Source organism: Sarcophilus harrisii, chromosome 1, assembly GCF_902635505.1.
Source record: "Sarcophilus harrisii chromosome 1, mSarHar1.11, whole genome shotgun sequence".
In the NCBI taxonomy this organism is placed as follows: Eukaryota; Metazoa; Chordata; class Mammalia; order Dasyuromorphia; family Dasyuridae; genus Sarcophilus; species Sarcophilus harrisii.
The window spans coordinates 91,556,674-91,576,553 of NC_045426.1; the positions used below are offsets into that span (position 1 = coordinate 91,556,674).

At 34.8% G+C, this 19,880-nt stretch overlaps 1 protein-coding gene across 11 annotated transcripts in view; it reads right to left on the reverse strand.

Moving 5' to 3' along the window:
• The window catches only part of MAP4 (microtubule associated protein 4), a 205,729-nt gene that overhangs the window by 127,899 nt on the left and 57,950 nt on the right, over positions 1-19,880 (reverse strand). For all 11 annotated transcript variants that reach the window (XM_031960989.1, XM_031960997.1, XM_031960973.1 and 8 more), the window contains exon 3: positions 11,411-11,666. In XM_031960989.1, coding sequence (XP_031816849.1) covers positions 11,411-11,645 — 235 coding nt within the window. In that variant the 5' untranslated portion in view covers positions 11,646-11,666. The remainder of the gene's footprint in view (positions 1-11,410; positions 11,667-19,880) is intronic.

Consider the following 19,880-nt stretch of genomic DNA (forward strand, 5'->3'; position numbering starts at 1 on the left):
CTAAGTTCAGTTGGAAACATGATGAGAATAAGATATAAGAATATTGAGTGGGCAGATAACTGATTAATTTTCAATAAGATATAAGCTAAAGCTTTCAGCTGAGAAAAAAGAGTAAGAGGAATCATGAGACTTCTGAAAGGAATGAAAATCCATTGTGGTGACTAGGACAACAAACTAATTATAGAGGTAACACAAAGTTTGCCTTATCAAGAGGAGGACCCAGTTTAGATTAGGTAATATAAATTTGCAAGAGACATAGTAGATATGGTTTCATAACTTTGTCTAACTTCATTCAGCAACACATAAGTAGGAATGAAGATATCAGATGTTGAAAATAATACAAGGTTGGGTTTGGGAAGGATAAAAACCCATCAATAAAGAGACAAAGGACTGAAGAAAAAAAAAAGGTTAGTATAGAACAGAACTAATCAAGACTCAAAGGGTCAAGAAGGGAAGGGGAGAAAGAATAACTAGAATAGGGATGAGGATCTGCAAAAGAAATGAGAGTAGAATAGAGTTCAAGGTGATGAAAAAGAACAGTTTGGAGCTGAAATGTCAACATATTGTGATCAAATAAAGAATTTCAGAATTCATGAGTAGGAAAGTAGTACATTTGTGGATGATGACATAATCATGATTATGCCTGTCATCATCCACAAATGTACTACTTTCCTACTACACTGAAAAATGCAAATTAAGACAACTCTGAGGTACCCCTTCATACCTCTCAGATTGGCTAAAATGCCAGAGAAAGATAATGACAAATGTTGGAGGGGACGTGGAAAAATAGGGACACTAACACATTTTTGGTGGAGTTGTGAACTTATCCAACCATTCTGGAGAGCAATTTAGAACTACACTTGAAGAGCTATCAAACTGTGCATACCTTTTGATCTAGCAGTTTCCACTGGTTCTATATCCCCAAGATATCATAAAAAAGTGAAAGAACCCAGGTGTGCAAAAATATCTGTAACAGCCTTTTTTGAAGTTGTAAGGAACTGGAAACTGAATGGATGCACATCAGTTGGGAATGGCTGAGTAAGTTATGGTATATGAATGTAAATAAACATTATTGCCCGATTTCAGAAAGGACTGAAGAATTACGTGAACTGATGCTAAATGAAGTGAATAAAACCAAGAGTACATGGTACATAGTAACAACAAGATTATGTGATGATCCATGCTGATGGATGTGGCTCTTTTCAACAGTGAGATGATTCAGGTCACTTCCAATAGACTTGTGATGGAGAGAGCCATCTGTACCCAGAAAGAGGACTATGAGAACACAATGTGGATCACAACATAGTACTTTAATCTTTTGTTGTTGTGTATTTAAAGAAATTGCACACGTTTAACCTATATTGTATTATTTGCTTTCTAGGTGAGGGGGGGACAGAGGAGAAGGAGAAAGAAAAATTTGGAACACGAAGGTGAATGTTGAAAACTATTTTTGCATGTAGTTTGAAAAATAAAAGCAATTAAAAAAAAAAAAAAGCATGATCATCACTGTAACATAGTTGTGATGAGGTTATTTTCTGGAAAAAAGCTTAAAATAAAGGCATGCTGCCCTTTGCCAAGCTATTTATATTAATATACTACATCATGTAAGTGTTGGAGAGGAGGTGAAGAAACTGGAACACTAATGTACTGCATTGCTGGTAGAATTGTGAACTGATTCAATCATTCAGGAGAGCAATTTGGAACTAAGCACAAAAGGATTTAAAACTGGGCATATCTTTTGATCTAGAAAGGGAGGAAAGGAGTGAAAAAGTAAAGAGAAAGAGAAGAAAAGAAAAAAGGGGGAGAAAAGTGAGAGAGAGGAAGGAACAAAGGAAGCTTCAAAAAGGATAGGGTTCTTATAGTCATATTAAAAGAGTTGCAAACATGTCATGTGGCCAACCATCGGAACTTGCAATTACTAGTTGTCCCTCCATCAGTAAATGGGGACAGTAATATTTTCATTATTTGTCTCACAGGGCTACTGCAAAAAGTTGCTTTGCAGACCTTTAAGTATTTAAAAATGTAAGCTACTGTGGGCTATTAATATTCTCTTAATTTTTAAGATGTAAGAAAAAACTTCTATAATCTTAAGAAATATTCCAAGTTTTGACCACCACCAAAAAATAAATCTTTTTTTTATCTATATTATTTTTACTATGATTTTCCATTGTCAAGGGTAGTCAAAACATACAAGCATATAAGTAGTAAATAGCAAAGAGAATTGAGTGTCCAGCAAGGAATCAGGAAGACTCATCTTTCACAGGTCAAATCTAACCTCACTTACTGTGTCCCTGGATAAATCACTAAATCTACTTTATCTCAATTTCCTCATCTGTTAAATGAATTGGAGAAAGAATGACAAATCACTCCAGTATCTTTGCCAAGAAAAACCCCAGAGACAAAGAGTCAGAATCAACTGAAAACAACAAAAAAAAATACCCTTCCATTAAATACCCACAGATATGTGAATCAAATTATCACCTATGAGCATGGTAACAAATAACACCCGTTGTTGATAAGGTGTAGAAACAGTTGTATGGTATTGACAAGTACCTATGCTAGCCCAATTTAACACCAAAGATCATCATTATGCATTTGAGGAGATAGCAGGTATAATATGATAAATGCATATATCACCTTTGCTCACTTACTGCATAAGCAGTAAGATTGCATAAACACATAAGACTAGTCAACTGGTCCCTAAAACCTAAATTCTATGCTCTTTAATTTTACCTCAATGACAGCCATCACCACCACCTCTCATACAAATCACTTCCAGAAGGCAGGACATTTTTATTTGAAACACTGAAAATCTCATCAGTCTATGTATGTTTTACCCAAATCTTGACACAAAAACATTTCTCATAAATAAATATAAATCTAGAACAAACTTGAAGATTTTACCTGGGAGTTGAAAGTAATCCTCTCTGACTAACCAAAAGTCTTCTACTCATAAAATGAACAATAAGCCCATTTCCTAGGTCATCACAAATGCTTTCACTCTGCTACATTCAAAACTAAGGAAGAACAGAAAGCTCCAAATAACAGGCTCTTAAACCAAGAAGATGCCAATAAATCGTTACACTAAATAAAATTCCCTTTTACTTTCATATACTATGAGTGCCAACTTCATACTTGCCAGGTTTAAAAAAAAAAAATGACAAACTATGATGGCTACAATTTTTGCAATCCCTTTCCTTATCACTTATAACCTAAACTGATCAGAAGCAATAGCAATGTTTAAATGATTTAAATACTGTAATCCAGAACTGAGTTATAAAATAGAACTTTTAATTCTCTGAGTACAACAGAGTGATTCATATCTAGCTAGAGCATCAAAAGAATGCATATTTCAAGGACCATTTGGTTACATTATGTCTTTAGCAGGAAAAATCATTCAACTCAGTTCATTAAAATTATGTTTCTGAAAGGTTCTAGTACAGATCTGGCTCAAAAAGAGTGTACAGCTCAGCAGACAAGAAGGTGGAAAATTAAGGGTTCAGTTTCAATTTGTTTTGATTTGAATAAAACTTTATGGAGAATATGCAGAAATTGTATGGTACTAGGGTACTGGGTATATACTGCTTTAATATTATATTTTTAAAACAACTCCTGCTAGGCTTGTAAATCTCCAAAAGATGACAAATCATGCTTACATGCACAGACAGAACACAGAGAGAACAATCTCTTACTTTTCTTTTCAAGTGCATGCTTACAATTGCCATTTCCTGCCTAGGTAACATATTAGAAAGCAATGTTGTTTCTATGCACTATGACAGGGTATGCAAATTTTCTAGATGCAAGCGACTAAACCAATAAGACCAGCTTTAATGGCCCATTAGAAATAACCTTGTGATGATTTCAGTTTTCTAATAAAGCAGGTTGGAAGCCATTTTGCCACTTCTTCCAATGACTAATAAAAATCTGCTCTTGTTTGATTTTGTGTTTTATTTTTTGTACATGTTAAGTGGAGAAAATAAAAACTAGGAAAAAAAAAAATCTTCTTTTCCTTACTAGTTTCTAACCAAGATCAGAAATGCTTCAGGATACAAATACTATCATTACCCTGAGAATAAAGACACACCTTGAAAAAGAAAGACCACTATTTAACACTACATAAGAATCATCCAAGTTTTATGACCATTATTAGATATATCTCAAACCTAGCTTATTAACCCTCAAACACATTCCACCCTACATGAAGCACCATGCTCACTATTGCTCCCCACAGATTTTTCTCATCTTACCAACTCTCCTCTGTGTCTGATTATGCATTCTTATCCTTGCTTAAATGTCTGGAATGGATTCTGTTTTTATCTCTGCTTCAGGCTCCAATTCAAGTACTGCCTATCTCACACTAGAGAGACCCTTCCCTAAATGCACTTCTTCCTTTCCCAGATTTCTCAAATATGGCTGTATGTCTCCTTGGCATCCTTCCCATTCTGCCAATCTCTATTCTCAATCATCAGCCCCATGAACATCCTTGGGAGAAAGAAGATACAGATACAGAATTGTATCTGATTTCATCTTTACAGAATTCATAGGTGACAGCGCACTACCAGGAACATAGCAGGAACTTAAGAAATGTTTAACGAATTACTGATAACCCCTGCAAACTTAAGAGATGGCTTTTATCTATCAAACCAAAACAAGGAAGAAGCCAACAAACAATGTCTTAGTAATACTAGGGGGGAGAGGGGCAAGGAAGAATTTCTCCATGCTATGGAGTTAAGATTCAAAAACAAATAAAACCAATGAACAAGAATTTACTATAGGTCAAAGTATTATATTAGGTGATGAGGACACTAAATGAAAGAAAAAACTACTTGAAGAGTGAGTGGGATAAATATATACTATAGAACAAAAAAAAGATTTTTTGTTGTTGTTGTTGTTGATAGGAAAGAAATAAGTAACAGCTAGAAGAATCAAGGGCCAATGTCTCCCACTGCTTCCAGGGCTAAACTCCATTCGTCCTGATCTGTATCTGGCCAATGGACCCAGAATAGATCTGGAGGGGAGAGTGAGGTAGGTAGGCTTGCCCAGCCCTCCCTCACTTGCATGTCATGGCATCCCCACACTAATGTCCTGGTCCTCTTCGACAACCTTTATGAGCAGAACTGTCTCACTGGGGATCCAACTGGAACTAATCAGTTCATTCCTCCTCTGTCCACATAGGGTATTATACACTTCCCTAAAGGGTCTTTAAAAACCTGAACCCTTCCAAGATATCCTGGAGTTTACTGGCTAGATGCTTAGTAAGTGTTATTTGACTAAATGCAAGGGATAACACAGTTCTACTAAATACATAGAACTGGTCTCATAAACCTTGAAATCTACTACAAAGCTAAAATCAAGTCAGCCTTCAGAATAATATAATTCCAATGAGACAGATTACATGAACTGACTCAGAGATTTGCAAAATGCTGTGAGTTTGAAAGAGGAAGAATATTCTCAATAGGACAAATTGAAGAAGAGACTTTTGAGCCAAGTTGTAAAGGACAGGCAGGAATTTAACAGGCAAAGAAAGGGGAAGAAGGAAGGTCTACTAGGGTACAAAAAACAGAGCAATTCAAAGCAAAGATGCAGCAAAGTGCTGGGGATGTTGGGCAGGAACAGGGTAGGAGTGTAGAGTACATGAAAGACATGGTAACAAAGCTAGAAGTAGGTGCACGGAAGAGAAGGTGACAAGATTTTCCAGGTCCTTAAATGTCAGACAAAGGGTAAAAGTATGAACTTTACTTAATAGGCAATAGGGAATTGTAAAAGACTTTTGAACATGTCATGACCACATCTAAACATAGGGCATAATCAAGTGCTCACACAACCTAAGGCAGGACTCTTATGAGTCACTACTGAACTAAAAGTAAAATTAGGATACCAAAGATCCAGAAGCACTGCTTAGTCACTGCCTCCCGGGAATCATACTTTTTAAAGTTGCTTCTAATGGTTTTCCTTCTCACTAGCTCCAACAAAGAATGACAGAATGAAAGAAGAAAAAAACAATGAAGAGAGACAGATAAGTATAGTATGTCAAGTAGTACGTAAAAACTTCAAAACCATAATGATCTTACTTCAGAATCTAGTTATTACAGAGTCTCCAAAAAAATTGCCAGGAAAAAAAATGGGGGGAGAGGAAATAGAAAAAACATTTTATTGATTTGAGTCAAGCTCTCCTCACAGGATTCTATGAAAAGGAGAGGCCTAAATGTGATCCTATAATCAAAAGTGACTAGATTTCAAACTCTGATGGAATCCCTTCTCTTTAGCTTCGTCTGACTTCCACTGTACTGAGCATTTTTAAGTCTTTATTTTCATTTCTATATTTGCTCTGTCTAAAAACATTCATTAACATTTATGAATTCACTGCCTTCCTTTTATACAATAGAATAGCTCTCACAAATTACAACTGTTAAAACTACTTTCCCTTTTTTTTCCACTTAAAAGATAATTGGTTTACATGACAAAAAATTCTTCTAAATGGAAGTGAGTAAATTATTTATACCCCAAAATTGCTCTAATCCACTGTGTAAAGACTGAAAACTCCCTAAATATTATCATTCCAGCTATTTTAAAAAATCACAAATAGGGTTGGTAGGTCTCTTTTGTTCATATGATTACCATTTTCTTCAAGATAAGTAATTATAAACGAGTGAAATCACAAATCTCTCAGCTAAGTAAAATATTTCCCTTAATTTATAAGGCTATTTTAAATGACCCTTTGGTGACGTCTAATGTCCCTACCAACTTGAAATCCTATGTAGTCAGTTCTCAATTAGGCAAATTGGCTATCTCAGACTTCCAGATCCTTCCAAGCGCTCCTCCCCATCAAGGGGGGAAGGCAGAATTTGCTTAAAGCAAGAACTGTCTGCAATTCTAAATGATTCCTTAGAGGAATTAGAAAATTCACATGTAAGAACACAGGTAAGAACAGTTCTCAATCTTTGGAAGTAAAAGCTATCTAAATATCTCATATAATTTTATCACTCATATCTCTAATTAAGCCAGATTAGAAGCAAAATTGGCACAGTAGAAAGGGCACTAAGATCAAAGTCAGAGACATTCTCCAATCCTTCCAACAACCCACCAAAAACACATTTTCTCACTATAATTCTGTATGGTCTACAGACCCTGTGGGACTCAATTTTAATGCTTATAATACTTCAAATGTAGGAAGAAATGGCACCTAAAGGGTCATTGCAATGTGACTATTGTTAATAATTCAATAATTAACAAATATTTATCAAGCGCTTACTATTTTCATGACACTACTCATCACCCTAAGAACACAAAATGAAAGATCCACAGTCAAAGTCTTTTTATTTAAATAGAGATTAGAGGGTGAGGTAATGGTTATTGTCCTTTGTTCTCAAAGAGGATTGAAATGACATCACTATGTTAGAATAGTTAGAGGTTCAAGATGCCTGATCAGACACAGAATGCTGAGTGCTCTGCCCCAGGTCAGGTACAAATAGTGCCTATAAACGTTTGGGTTACCTTCTCTAACTTTGTCTCAATTTCTCCATCGCTTCTTTCTCTGGAGTTGGTTAGGATTTTTCATCACAAGTCCTTTGGATCATTATATTACTAAGAATAGCTAGGTCATTCACAGTTGATCATTATACAATATTGCTTTTACTGTGAACAAAATATTCTCCTACTTCTTCACCACTATTTGTTAGTTTAAGTCTTTTCAAGTTTTTTTCTAAAACCATTCTGCTCCTCATTTTTCATATCTCAATAATATTCCAGTCATCCACTAAGCCACCTAGCTAGCTGCCCTGTCAAAACGATTAACCCGAAATAAAGGATGAACTTTAACAAGCAAGATCCAAAGGAAATTCATGACCTTTCTAATTGAGTTTCTAATCTAATTTCCTGATGAATTGCCTTTTCATGAAAACAAAGCAGCTTCAGATTAACACATAGTCCTAAAAATTAACATATGTATTTTGAAAACAGGACTTATTCTTGGGGAGCTGAAATGTTGTGTGATAAATAGTGTTGGATTTGGAGTCAAATCCAAAACTTGAATCCCACCTGCCACAGGTGTGACTGCAGATAAGCCATAATTTTGCTCTATCTCAGTTTCCTTATTAAATAGGGACAATTATACCTAAAGTATGTGCCTCACAGATTATAAGGGTCAAATGAAATAATGTATATCAAGCACTTTGCAAACCTTAAAGCATTACAGAATTGCCTGTTATTATCATTCCCTGAGGCAAAAGGGGATTTCAAAATTGGTTTTAATTGAAAATAAAGAAAAAGGCTTTCAGAAAAACTAATATAACCAACATGGCAAGAAGCTAACAAGAGAAGTTATTCACTCTGGTCTCCACTCTAAATTGCCCAAGATGATCAAGGTTTCCCTTTGAAGAAATCTGGGGAAGCAAAATGCAGCATTATGTTGGTATTAGCTTGAGAACACCATTTTGAATTTATTCAATCAGATCAGAACCAATACCACCCTCTGGTGGACACTTTTATTTTAATGATTCCTATCAGCAAGGTTAGCCAACAATAAAACAGGGAGAGGTGAGGGAAAATAGGATATTAGTAACTTTCTAGATTACTATTAATTTCCTGGTGTTGAGTCCATTCTTCCTAATTAAAATAATGTACAGAAATTCTGTCCTGAGGATCTAAGAAAATATAATTCCTTATGATAAACCCAAGGGTTAAACTAATAGGAAGATACTGGTGATCCCACCAAATATAGGAGATGTGTTTTTTGCAAGCTTAATAACATATTCAAAGGAAGCAATAGAAATCTTAATATTAAAGTTTCCCTTTTTACAGCACTTCATTTTTTACCAAAGCACAATTTATTCCTCAATTATCCCCTTCTCTCCTTTTAGCCAATTCATAAGAAAACAGACACAAGACTGTATAAATATTCTAGTCTGAATCAAGAGATAACCCCTCAGGAAATAAAGCCTATAACAAGCAGACAAGCAGATTAACACTTTAATTTCCCCCTACCTCCTCATCCCTCTCTTTGGTATTTCCAAAACCCCCTTTTCAACCCTCAATCTTAGGTCAGTAGAGTATATGCTGGCACCTAGTATTAGGGCTTCAATCTTACTTAAAATGCTCATTAATATTCAAGTTTTATCAAAACAAAACAAAATAGGTTTTTAGTACTAACCTATTCGCATTGTATAAGCAACAGAAATGGACTTGCTTAGGAGTTCCCGACAATTCAAAATTACTATCACTTTCACCTAACTCTCTACCTTCTAGGTTTCAAGTAAGAATTTAATCAACCCCAAATGTATGGGATGTCCCAAGAAGTATACTAGTTCACTTCATGAGTCTTCCAAGAGAGGTTTCTTTGAAATCTAATGAGCAAAATATTTGAAGAAGCCTATTAGACTCAATTTGTGGACAAGAAATATAGGGCAGATTTTAGTACAAATAGATGGATTTGAAACTGATTGAAAGTTTATACCCAAAGAGAGGTTATGAATGGTTCAGTGCCAATTTTTAAAAAGCATCCTTTCTTATTTATGCATTATAATTGAGAGAAGAGGGAGAAACACACAAAATTCTAAGGAAAGCTTTGAGAAAACAAACTCTTGGATAAAAGTACTTAGGGAAAATTACAGTCAGTGCTGAGAGAACCTGAAAAAGCCAGTAGTCACACAAAGCAAATAAACTGTCTTGTTTCTCATTTAATTTAAATAAGATTATTAAAAGAACTTCAAGCAGACACCTGAAAAATCTGTGAACTAGCATTTTTTGTTCCTTAGGAGGTACAGCAGTTGTAGAGCTAACAGAAATGTCACTTTTGGTTTCTTGCCCAAAGATAAGAATGAGTTAGTTCACAGGAGACACTGCTATGAAATCAAATACAAACCTATAGAGTCCCAGAGAAACTGGCAGATAAAGAAACAGGATAGTGACAGGAGCAGCTAAGTCTGAAGGAGCAGAGTAGAACAGGTCCTGAGATGACCTCCTGCTACTTAAAAAGAGCCCATTCCAGTTCAGCTTTTTCACAGAAAAGTAGCCAGAGTAAGAAGTGAGAGAAGCAAGGACTTAGCACCCACACTGTTCCTAAATGGAGGATGACAGGTTTTGTTCTGCTGCTAGGAGCTGAGGGGAGGAAGGAGGATTCTGCTTCCTCTGGGACTTATCAGAGCTGGTTGGGGAAAGGAGAAGTCTACCTACCCAGTCCTTTACTGCCATCTAGAACCAGAGAGAGAGGAAACACCTGAGAAATGTGTCTGCCTTCTGCTTTGTGGCCATTTATTGTATCAGACGAGGAAACAGAGCCTTTTCTAAAGGGAAGACCTGTACAGATCTGCAGATGCTATTCCTAAGGAAACTGTTCTTCCTATAAGAGTCAACATGGCCTTAATTGCCCAGAGCCAGCGGAGTAACTTGCCCATCAAGTGACTGGTGGTACAGACTGTTCCCTAAGGTGACTAATGACATGGCACTAACTCTACAATGAACTGCCTGACCACACAGTTTTGCCTACTTATGTGCCTCCTTGTTAGCATTCTAACAACAGCATTACATTTGTATTAGGTTGAAAACACCATTTGGAATGGTACATCCTATTCACCCCACAAACTCTATGTGCCTTGGTGGGAGACATGGCCTATGAAGAACTGAAATAGAAGAAACTGCTTAGAAAGTCATGGGAAATGTGACAGTCATCAAAAATAGCTAGTGCTGTAACTAAATGAAATGCAAGCTCCAATTCCATTTCTTCCTACTTTTACAACAGTTACAGTATAGACAACTCAAATAGGCATTGCTCAGTGTTTCCTGCTAAGGAATCCACTTCTTTAAGAAAATATTTACGTGGGCCTGGTTTCATTTTAAAGTTCCAAGCGTTTCTCCATTAAAGAAAGAAGATTTGTGGTACAAAGAACAAAGATGCATATTTGAAGGCAAGAGACCTTTCTTAAAGAGACATTAATAATCCATTGTTTTAATCCTACTCTGAAACTCCAAAAGTCAACAACAAATGACGTCTGTATTTGAGAATAAAATGAATTTCTACGTAGGCATGGAATTTCAGGGCTCAAATTTTATAATATAATTTGTGTTCCAAGAAATAGGAAAAGAGCCATTTCCCCCCCCCCCCCCCCAAGCTATATGTTTAAAACAACAGGATTTGTCTGTTCCAGGAGAAATGTTTGGTTTAAAGGTCCCTCCAAAAATAAATCTACTAGTACATGATAATAGATAGCCCTTTATATTAATTTTATATATGTTCACACAAAAAAGTGCCCATGGTTATATAGATAAGTCAGTTTGAACACAGAAGAGTAAAATCCCTTAAACTCGCAAAAATTCAATTTAATCAAGGCTGTTTTTTTTTTTTAAGTGTTTCATGAGTACTATACCACAAAAGACTAGAGATACACAAAGAAAATGCTTGCTTTAAAAAACTTACATTCAACCTGACCACCATCCAAATGAGGTTTGCTCTTGGACTCTGAGTTCCCAGTTTTCCCATCATCATCCAGAAGGGGGATGTAATCTGTTTTGCTCACAGTTTCTCCCACCACATCATCATATGCCTCTGCTTCTAGCGTGCTCATGAAGTCCCGTTTTATTTCTTCCTCAATTTCTGGTGGTGTGTCAGTTAAAGCATCTTCCAAGCTGAGGCTATTGTCAAAATTAGCCATTCTTCAACACTGAATCTGTCTCTATAACAATATACAAAAAAAAGTAGATACATCTTGTTAAAAAATACAATTGACACAGCTGGAACCAAAGTTATATTCATAAAGTATTTTAGACATCATGTAATTTTAAGTCTCTCATTTTGTAGGTAACCACACTAAAGAGATTCATTAGTTTATATAGTAGAACAACAACAATAGCATACATACAGACACACACCCAATTTCTCTACCACATCATTTTCTTTTCCCAGCAAACTTTGGAGGTATTAGACATAATGACAAGATTATCAATTTACAGAAAGACTATATATTTATATTAATGTGGCTATGCAATCATAGTGATATAAAGCAGAGATTTCAAACACACACCATCTGACAACACTATTGAAGACAGGCTAACCAAAATTAAAATCTAACTAGGAAATAATTAAGAAACAAATAAAATGCAATAAAATATAAATAATGTTAACTAGTAGTTTTCTAAGTCATTATAAAGGCTGAAGGGATCTGGTTTTATTTATCATTTGTCTAAAGTGTTAGAGTAAGTTATAAATTGAGGGACTCGATTAACAACAAAATCAGCAAAATGCTACTTTCCTCTGAAATTATTTAGCAGTTCTTCTAGATTATTCTCAATTTACTTTCTATCAAGCACATTCTAATTGACATTTTCTACTTTAAAAAATATGATGGGTTGAAAAATGAGCCAAAATGACCCAGCAATGATTCCCAGACTCCTTGATCCCTTCCTTCCACAATCTCCACAAATAGCCTGATGTAATGAGCTATAGCAAATCACAGGCCCTTTTCAATTCTCTGGTTTGTTTTTACCTAGGTCCAAAGGATAAAATTACCACAAAAGCAAAATAAATATTTTTTTCTGGTTCACAGATGATTGAAAATACCCCAAGGCTTTTCCTATATAATGCTTGCTGCAGTGAGGGAACAATAATACACTCACAGGCTTAAAATCAGATAGACAACAAAACACAAGAGCCAGACAACAAAACATAATATGTAAACTCAGCAGACGCTAAAACTGTTCTTTGTTCTGGCTGCTAGGCAATGCATTGTGCAGAGGAGTTGACTTCATGTCTGTGGTAGGAGAAAATCAACTGATGGACTAAGTTTTAGCTTTCTCTTTAGGATGAATGTTTCCTGGGATAATATCATGGGTCCTTTTCTCCCATGAACTCCCATGAATTGGGCAATGACATCGACTCCACTAGATGGAAATATCTTTTCTAGTCAGGTAATCCAAATCTATTCTATCTAGACCTAACCTCCCTTCAGAACATCAATTATGAGCCAACACTTTGTAGCTTTCTTTTCTTGAGTAAATCATAAGTATCCATGTCTAAAACCAGAATTCATTATCTTCCCTCTAAGCTTTCTTCTTCATCCTACTCTGAAACCTTACAGGTCATCTTGACTTCTCTACAGCTCTCATCCCTCCATATTCAATCACTGTAGCCAAGTCCCTACCTCCTACACTTAAACATAGTAATAGTAGACAATTACTAAAACTTCTATTTGTAAATTCCACCTCTTTAACCAACTCTCAAGATATTTCCTGGATAATGTGTAATTAGGAAATATAAATAGGAATTCGTGATTAAAAATACAAATCAATTGCAAAAATATATAATACCCTTCAGAATAAATTATTCTGTAATTACATGCTATTTAATTATTCATGTCACTATCCTTTTCTTAATTAAGATAATGGCTATAGATAAATAGATCTATATCTGCATTTCTCTAGATAGGAATCAAGAGGCCTAGTTGAAACATTTTGCATTTTCATTATTTTTTTTAACGAAATTGAGGCAAATTTTATTCTCCCACTTCCCTCTACCCCCATTGAACAACAACAAAAACTCCACTACTTCTCTGCAGATGTTATTTCCTTCTCTAATCACTGAAAATTGGGCCAATCTCAATAATCATAAAATGAAACTGTTCACAAAGATCGTAAATACATAAACATGTATTTTAATACAAAATTCTTTGTTAACCCACCCCAAACACCAGGTTACAGGAGCTCTAACACAGCAATGTCTTTTGTCAGGAAGAAAAGCCAATGACTACACTAGTATACATGCTGGTAGGAGTTCTACAGTTAATAGGGGTTCAAGAACCACTCCAGAATTCATGCTAAGCTCAAAGTGGATTTGAGAGCCTACCATCATCCACCATCATCCAGTCAAAAGCAAAGAGCCAAATGTTTTTAAAATACAGCACTTTAAGTAATCATCTGACAATATGGCAGCTCCCACTTGGAAAACTGCTAAACCACGCAAAGAGAATCTACTAATACTACAATCATGAAGCAAGAAATAGAGCCTAATGCAGCTTCTCATTACTTTTCATCTGCTTACATTCCTATGATGGTATTTTATGGTACTTATCACAATCAATCATTTATTAGGCATCTACAGAGTACTAGTACCACAGCACAGTGCCAGGAACACAGACAAAAGCCAAACACTATTTGCTATCAAAGAGTTTGAATTCCATCAGGGAAATAACATTCTGTATACATATATAAGCATATAAAAGAGAATGGATCAAAAGTACTCAACCCAATTAAGGATGGAAAAGGACTAGGAGTTAAATAGTAAAAACCTGCAGAAACTGGCACTTGGGTTGTGTTTTTAAAGAAACTCAAGTCTCCAGATCAAAGTGTCTCAGCAGGCATTATGGGGAATGACAAAGGAGGTACCTGGAGACTGGAGGTTGAATTGCATGTAAGAAACATCAAGTAGGCAATTATGACTGAATTTTAGAAGGAATATTGAGAGTTTAGAAAAGGTAGAGAGGGCCGAGATTGTGAAAAGCTTCAAACAATCAAAATAATGAGTATGACCCTCAAGAGATAATAAAAAATTACTCGAGTTTCATTAGGAGGTTGAGATAATCAAACCTGAACTGAAGGAGAATCACTTTAGTAGTTATATAGAAAATGGAGAGGAGTGAACTGGAAAAAGTTTGAAGTAGGTAGTCCAAAGTAGAGGTAAAAGGTCCTTGAATGAAGTTGGCATCTGTGTGATTCTGGAGAATAACGTGGATGTAGAATTGACAAGATTTGGTAACTGATAGATATGTGGAGTGAGGGAAAATGAAGAGTCTAAAATTACTCTCAGATTGCAAATTTGGGTTACAGAAAGAATGTGGTGGCTCCACAGAAAGAGGGAAAACACATAAGAGTGACTTTGGGAAAACATGGGTCCCACTTGGAACATGTTAAATTTAGAAGGTTATCAGAAGAATCCAGACTTAAATGTTCAAAAATCAATTGGTGAAGTGGGCCTAGAGAAAGGGGCTGCTACAGAGAGTAAAGACTGAATATAAAGCTCTAAGAATCATTTTGCACAGAGATAATAATGCGATGATGAATCCAAGATGTGAAAAACAAAGAAAAAAGAGAGCTCTGGGATATGCAGTGTTAATGGATATGATGGAGATGGATAGAGCACCAGCCTTGAAGTCAGGAGGATCTGAGTTCAAATGTGGCCTGGGACACTTAACAATTTCCTAGCTATGTGACCCTGGGCAAGTCACTTAATCCCAATTGCCTCAACAAAAAAAACAAAAAAAAAAATAGATAAAGAAGGATTAGATATGTAAGAAAAGAAAAGAGACTTTTATAACCAAAAACCCAGAGCACAGATTCGTAATCTTTTATGTGTGTGATGGACCTCTCTTTAGAATAATGTTTTTAAATATGGAAAATAAATGTGACAAAGGAAACAAATATATTAATATACAGTAATCAAAAGGGGGGGGAAAAAAGGCGGACGGAGGACAAAATTGACATTGGGGGGAGAAGAGGGTTTGCAAGCTGAATGAAATTGTACCACATTATTGTTACTCCAAGTGACCAGTAGAAAGAGATGCAATGCCTTCTGTTAATAAAGGACTGATGGAGATCTAGTAAAATACTTTGAAAAAAGTTTCAACCTAAATTCAATAATGAGCCTTCTAAAGTAATTTGCTAGATCCCTATAACAGAATTTCCAAAACACCAATAGCTCCTGACATTTATACAATTCCATAATGTTTGCAAAGTGTCTGACATCATCTTCAACTTCTCCAGGATAGAATACATGCATTTATATAGAGTTGAGTTCAGACATCCTTTTTGCTAGAAAGAGAACTAAGAGTGGTGGGGAAAAAAAAAAGAGTAGAAAAGGGAGAAACAGGAATAAAAGAAATGATAGCTTAAGTCCTAGATTAATTCTAAGCAAAACAAACCAAGAAAGATGGATCACAAGCAGTTTAAAAGAAATAAAAACCTGTTCTTGAACCCCAAGTGAGGGGAGAATGAACCAAAAAAAAAAAGGGGGAGGCGGGGCAAAGAGAGAACACATTGTACCACAGTATACATAGCATTAGTGCTGAGCATATTCTTTTCCTCATTTCCTTTTAATCTTTAGAAAGAGGGGGTGGGAAACAAAAAGAAAAAAATACAAAAGAAGAGGATGGACACAATTAATGATCATAATTGTGAATGTGAATGGAATGAACTTAGCATAAAATGAATGATAATAGAATGTTTATAAAGTGGAATCCAACAATGTTATTTACAAGAAACAACTATGAAACTAAAATAGTCATGCAGAGTTAAAAGACTGGAGTAAAATTTATTATGCTTCAGTTTAACCAAAGATTCAAAAAATCTAACCAATCACAATTCAAGAGACATGAAAATGAAACATAGTACCCACCTCCTAACAAAAAGAAAATAAACTCAGGTTGAAGATAAAAATACATCTTTGTATATGACCAATTTTGCTTGTTTATGTATATTTTGATGCGAGGTTTTTTCCCCTCTCTTCAGAGGAAGGGAATAAAGCAAAGGAAAAAAATGATCAATTTTACAAGTAGAGGCTGGAAAAAGCATGAATAGTTTTCCTATGAAAAAGTTGGGATGAGCTTTAATGGACCAAAAAGTTAATAATTCAATAGTTTAATATGACAATCAAAAAGGCTAATGTTATTATTTTAACATCTATTTCACTAAGTTCTCCCAAAGAAACCTTATGTGCTGCTATATTATATCTTATATAGTCAAGTAGAATACTGCAGAAAAAAAGCAGTTTGAGTTGAGAGGGAGCAGTTTCATTAGAAAAAGTCTTACTATAAGGTTCGTTGTTCTAAGAAGTCAACAAAAGTTTATTTTTTTATTTTTATAAATGAAGATGTGTGAAGATTGAATCTGGTAAAGACTCCTTTCCTATAATTACTGAAGAGAAGCTTGAGGAGTCAGAGAAAAAGAGAGAGATCTTTTCTGATAAAGTTGTTTCACCTTTATCTTAAGAAAATCCTTGAGGAGACCTGTTGGTATCTTTAAAGAAAATGAATGGTTCAAATTAATCTCTTTCTCTTAAACCATACCAAAAGTTAGGCAATTATTCACATAATGCCTCAGGACCTCTATTATATAATTTAAACTGACTTGTTTATTTTGTGTGTTTTCTTGAGGTTTTTTTTTTTTTTGGTTTTTTTTTGGTGATCTAAAGCCCCTGCAGAACAACTTTGTTTTACATCCCAACAGTGCCTTGGATAAAGCAGATGATAATGAGTTCAGACTCACTATTATTTCTGTAAAGCTTTGATTATCAATATTGAGATAACATATTTGCTTTTACTAAAAGAAATGTGGATTAGAAGATGGCCTGCCCATTTGTTGATTTTTATAAAATCACTGTATGGAGAACAATTAAAAATTTTAAAATGTAACTGTGAATTGCAGAATAACATATACAGTTACAGCATAACTCACTTAAGTGATCTATTTCTGAAAATTGACTGTGATGTACATAGGAGCATATTTGAATTATGTCACACTAGAAAAAAAAATAATGATCAAAAATCCAATGAGAAACTATAATAAATTAATTCTTGGCCTAATAGAACTGCCCAAAAAGTTATCTGCAATCTCACAAGCAATAGGAAAGGGCACCACTCCCAGTAAAGCCAGGACAAGTAGGCAAAAAAGGTCAGTCTCCCAGCAAGCTCCCAGTGTCCCAGAGACACATGTAACCCATGGTGTTCTGTGTCCCGAGAGTAAAAACAGATACTCTCAAGAAGTCCCAGAAGAGGGTCTGAAATCTACAATGGTAGCTTTGGAAAGCCTCTCAAGGACAATAGCACTGAAGATCCAGTTATTCTGAACCTTGAAAAACTTAGAGGCACTGAGCAAAATCAGGAAAATATCGTACACAGCAGTACTATGCAGTGAAGAACTATGAATGACTTAACTTTTCTCAGCAATAAAATAATCCAAGACTGTTCCAAAAGATTCATGATGAAAAATGTGATCCACCTTCAGAGAAAGAATAGTCTGAATACAGACAGAAACATCATATTTTCACTTTTTTTTACAAAATGATTAATAAAATGTGTTACGTTACTCATATATAAATCATATACATTACTCATATATAAATCGTCAGATTATTTACCACTTTAGGGAAGGAGAAGGAGGCAGGGACAAAATTTGGAATTTGAAACTTTTTCTGGAATGTTAAAAATTGTTTTTAATATGTAACTAGGGGAAAAGGAAAAACTTAAAACAAAACTAATAAAGTTAAAAAACAACAATAAGAAAGCAGAGACATGAAAGGATAGAAAGAAGGTGATGACTACCCTTTTCTTAGAGAATTAGAATCATCCTGCATGACTACAGTAGGTATAACTAAGTAAAATCATCAATATAATAAAGGCAGATTTCAGATGTTACTTTAATAACAGCATTATGTCAGCTGAAGTTTAAAAAAAAAAAAAGATAGGTAGCAATTATGATCTCAGCAAAGAAAAAACAAAAAAAGACCTAATTTTTGAGACAAGGAAATTACATCTTGCTAAAAGGTACCATAGACAATGAAGTAATATCAATAATAAACATAGATGCACCAAATGGGATACCATCTCTAAAGGAGATGTTAAATAAGTTACAGGAGAAAACAGTAAAATTATACTAGTTTATCTATTTCTTGTCAAAATGTTTACATCATCTGAATTTGAAATATTGGCACATTCAATTTCATTGAACATTAAAGAAACTGAAAGCCAAGTAGGAAAGATTCCAAACTAGGAGAAAATTCTTGACTCTAATATGATTAAATCCAATTAAGTGTTTTCTAAAAACTGACATAAGAGGTTTATGTAACAGTAGAATGAAAATAAAGTTAAAAATCATCAGCAGAGAAAAAGTCAGTGAAGAAGGTAAACATACTTTAAGAAAGATAAACATATAAAACAAAACTCATATTTTCTTAAAAAGATACAACAAAGAATGAATATTCATTTAACAAAGAAAACCAGCATTACATTCCTTTAAATTATGGGTGGTAAGAAGAAGGCAAAGAACTGTTACAAATCATAGGACCATTTTTTCCAGGTGGACTCCTAAGCTACAGATACTCTACTTAAAAGGAAGATTCTAAAGATTTGAGTCCATTGAAAAGGCAATGATTCAAAATTTACTACCAAAAAAATATATATATCAATGGTCTAAAAGGAATAGAAAATGACAACTGTTAGGCTGAAAAAACAGTCTGCTAATGTATTAATGTTGACAGAGCTATAAATTGATCCAACAATTCTTGAAGGCAATTTGCAATGATGCCAAAGATGTCACTGTCACTAAATGGCACGTTCTCATTGTCTGAGTAAAAAGACTGATAGGCTTAAACCCCAAAGTGAACACAGAGAGTAGAAAAGTACCCATATGTATAGAGATGTTTATCAATGTGGGGATGGGTTAACAAATAATAAATGACTATGACAGACTTGATTTTTCTCAACGATGTGGTGATTCAAGGTAATTCCAATCGACTGGAAAATGCCAATCATGAAATTTTGGAATTCAAAATCTTACAAAATTGAATGTTGGAAACTATCTTTACATGTAATTGGAAAAATAAAATACTATTGAGGAGAAAAGAGAAAAAATGCTAAGATTATCAACAGGTATCTAACTTTCATCAATTTAAGTGCAGATAAAAAGCAGGAACAGACAACAATGCTAGGCATAAAAATACATAATATCCACAGAAAATCGAGTGGAGCAAAGCTTTATGTAGAGTTTTATTTTGTTTGTGTGTGTGTTTTGCTGCAAGTCAATTGGTGTTAAACAACTTGCTCAGGATCATACAGCTAAGTGTTAAGGGTCTGAGGCTAGATTTAAACTTGAGTCCTTCTAACACCAGGGCCAGAGCTCTATCC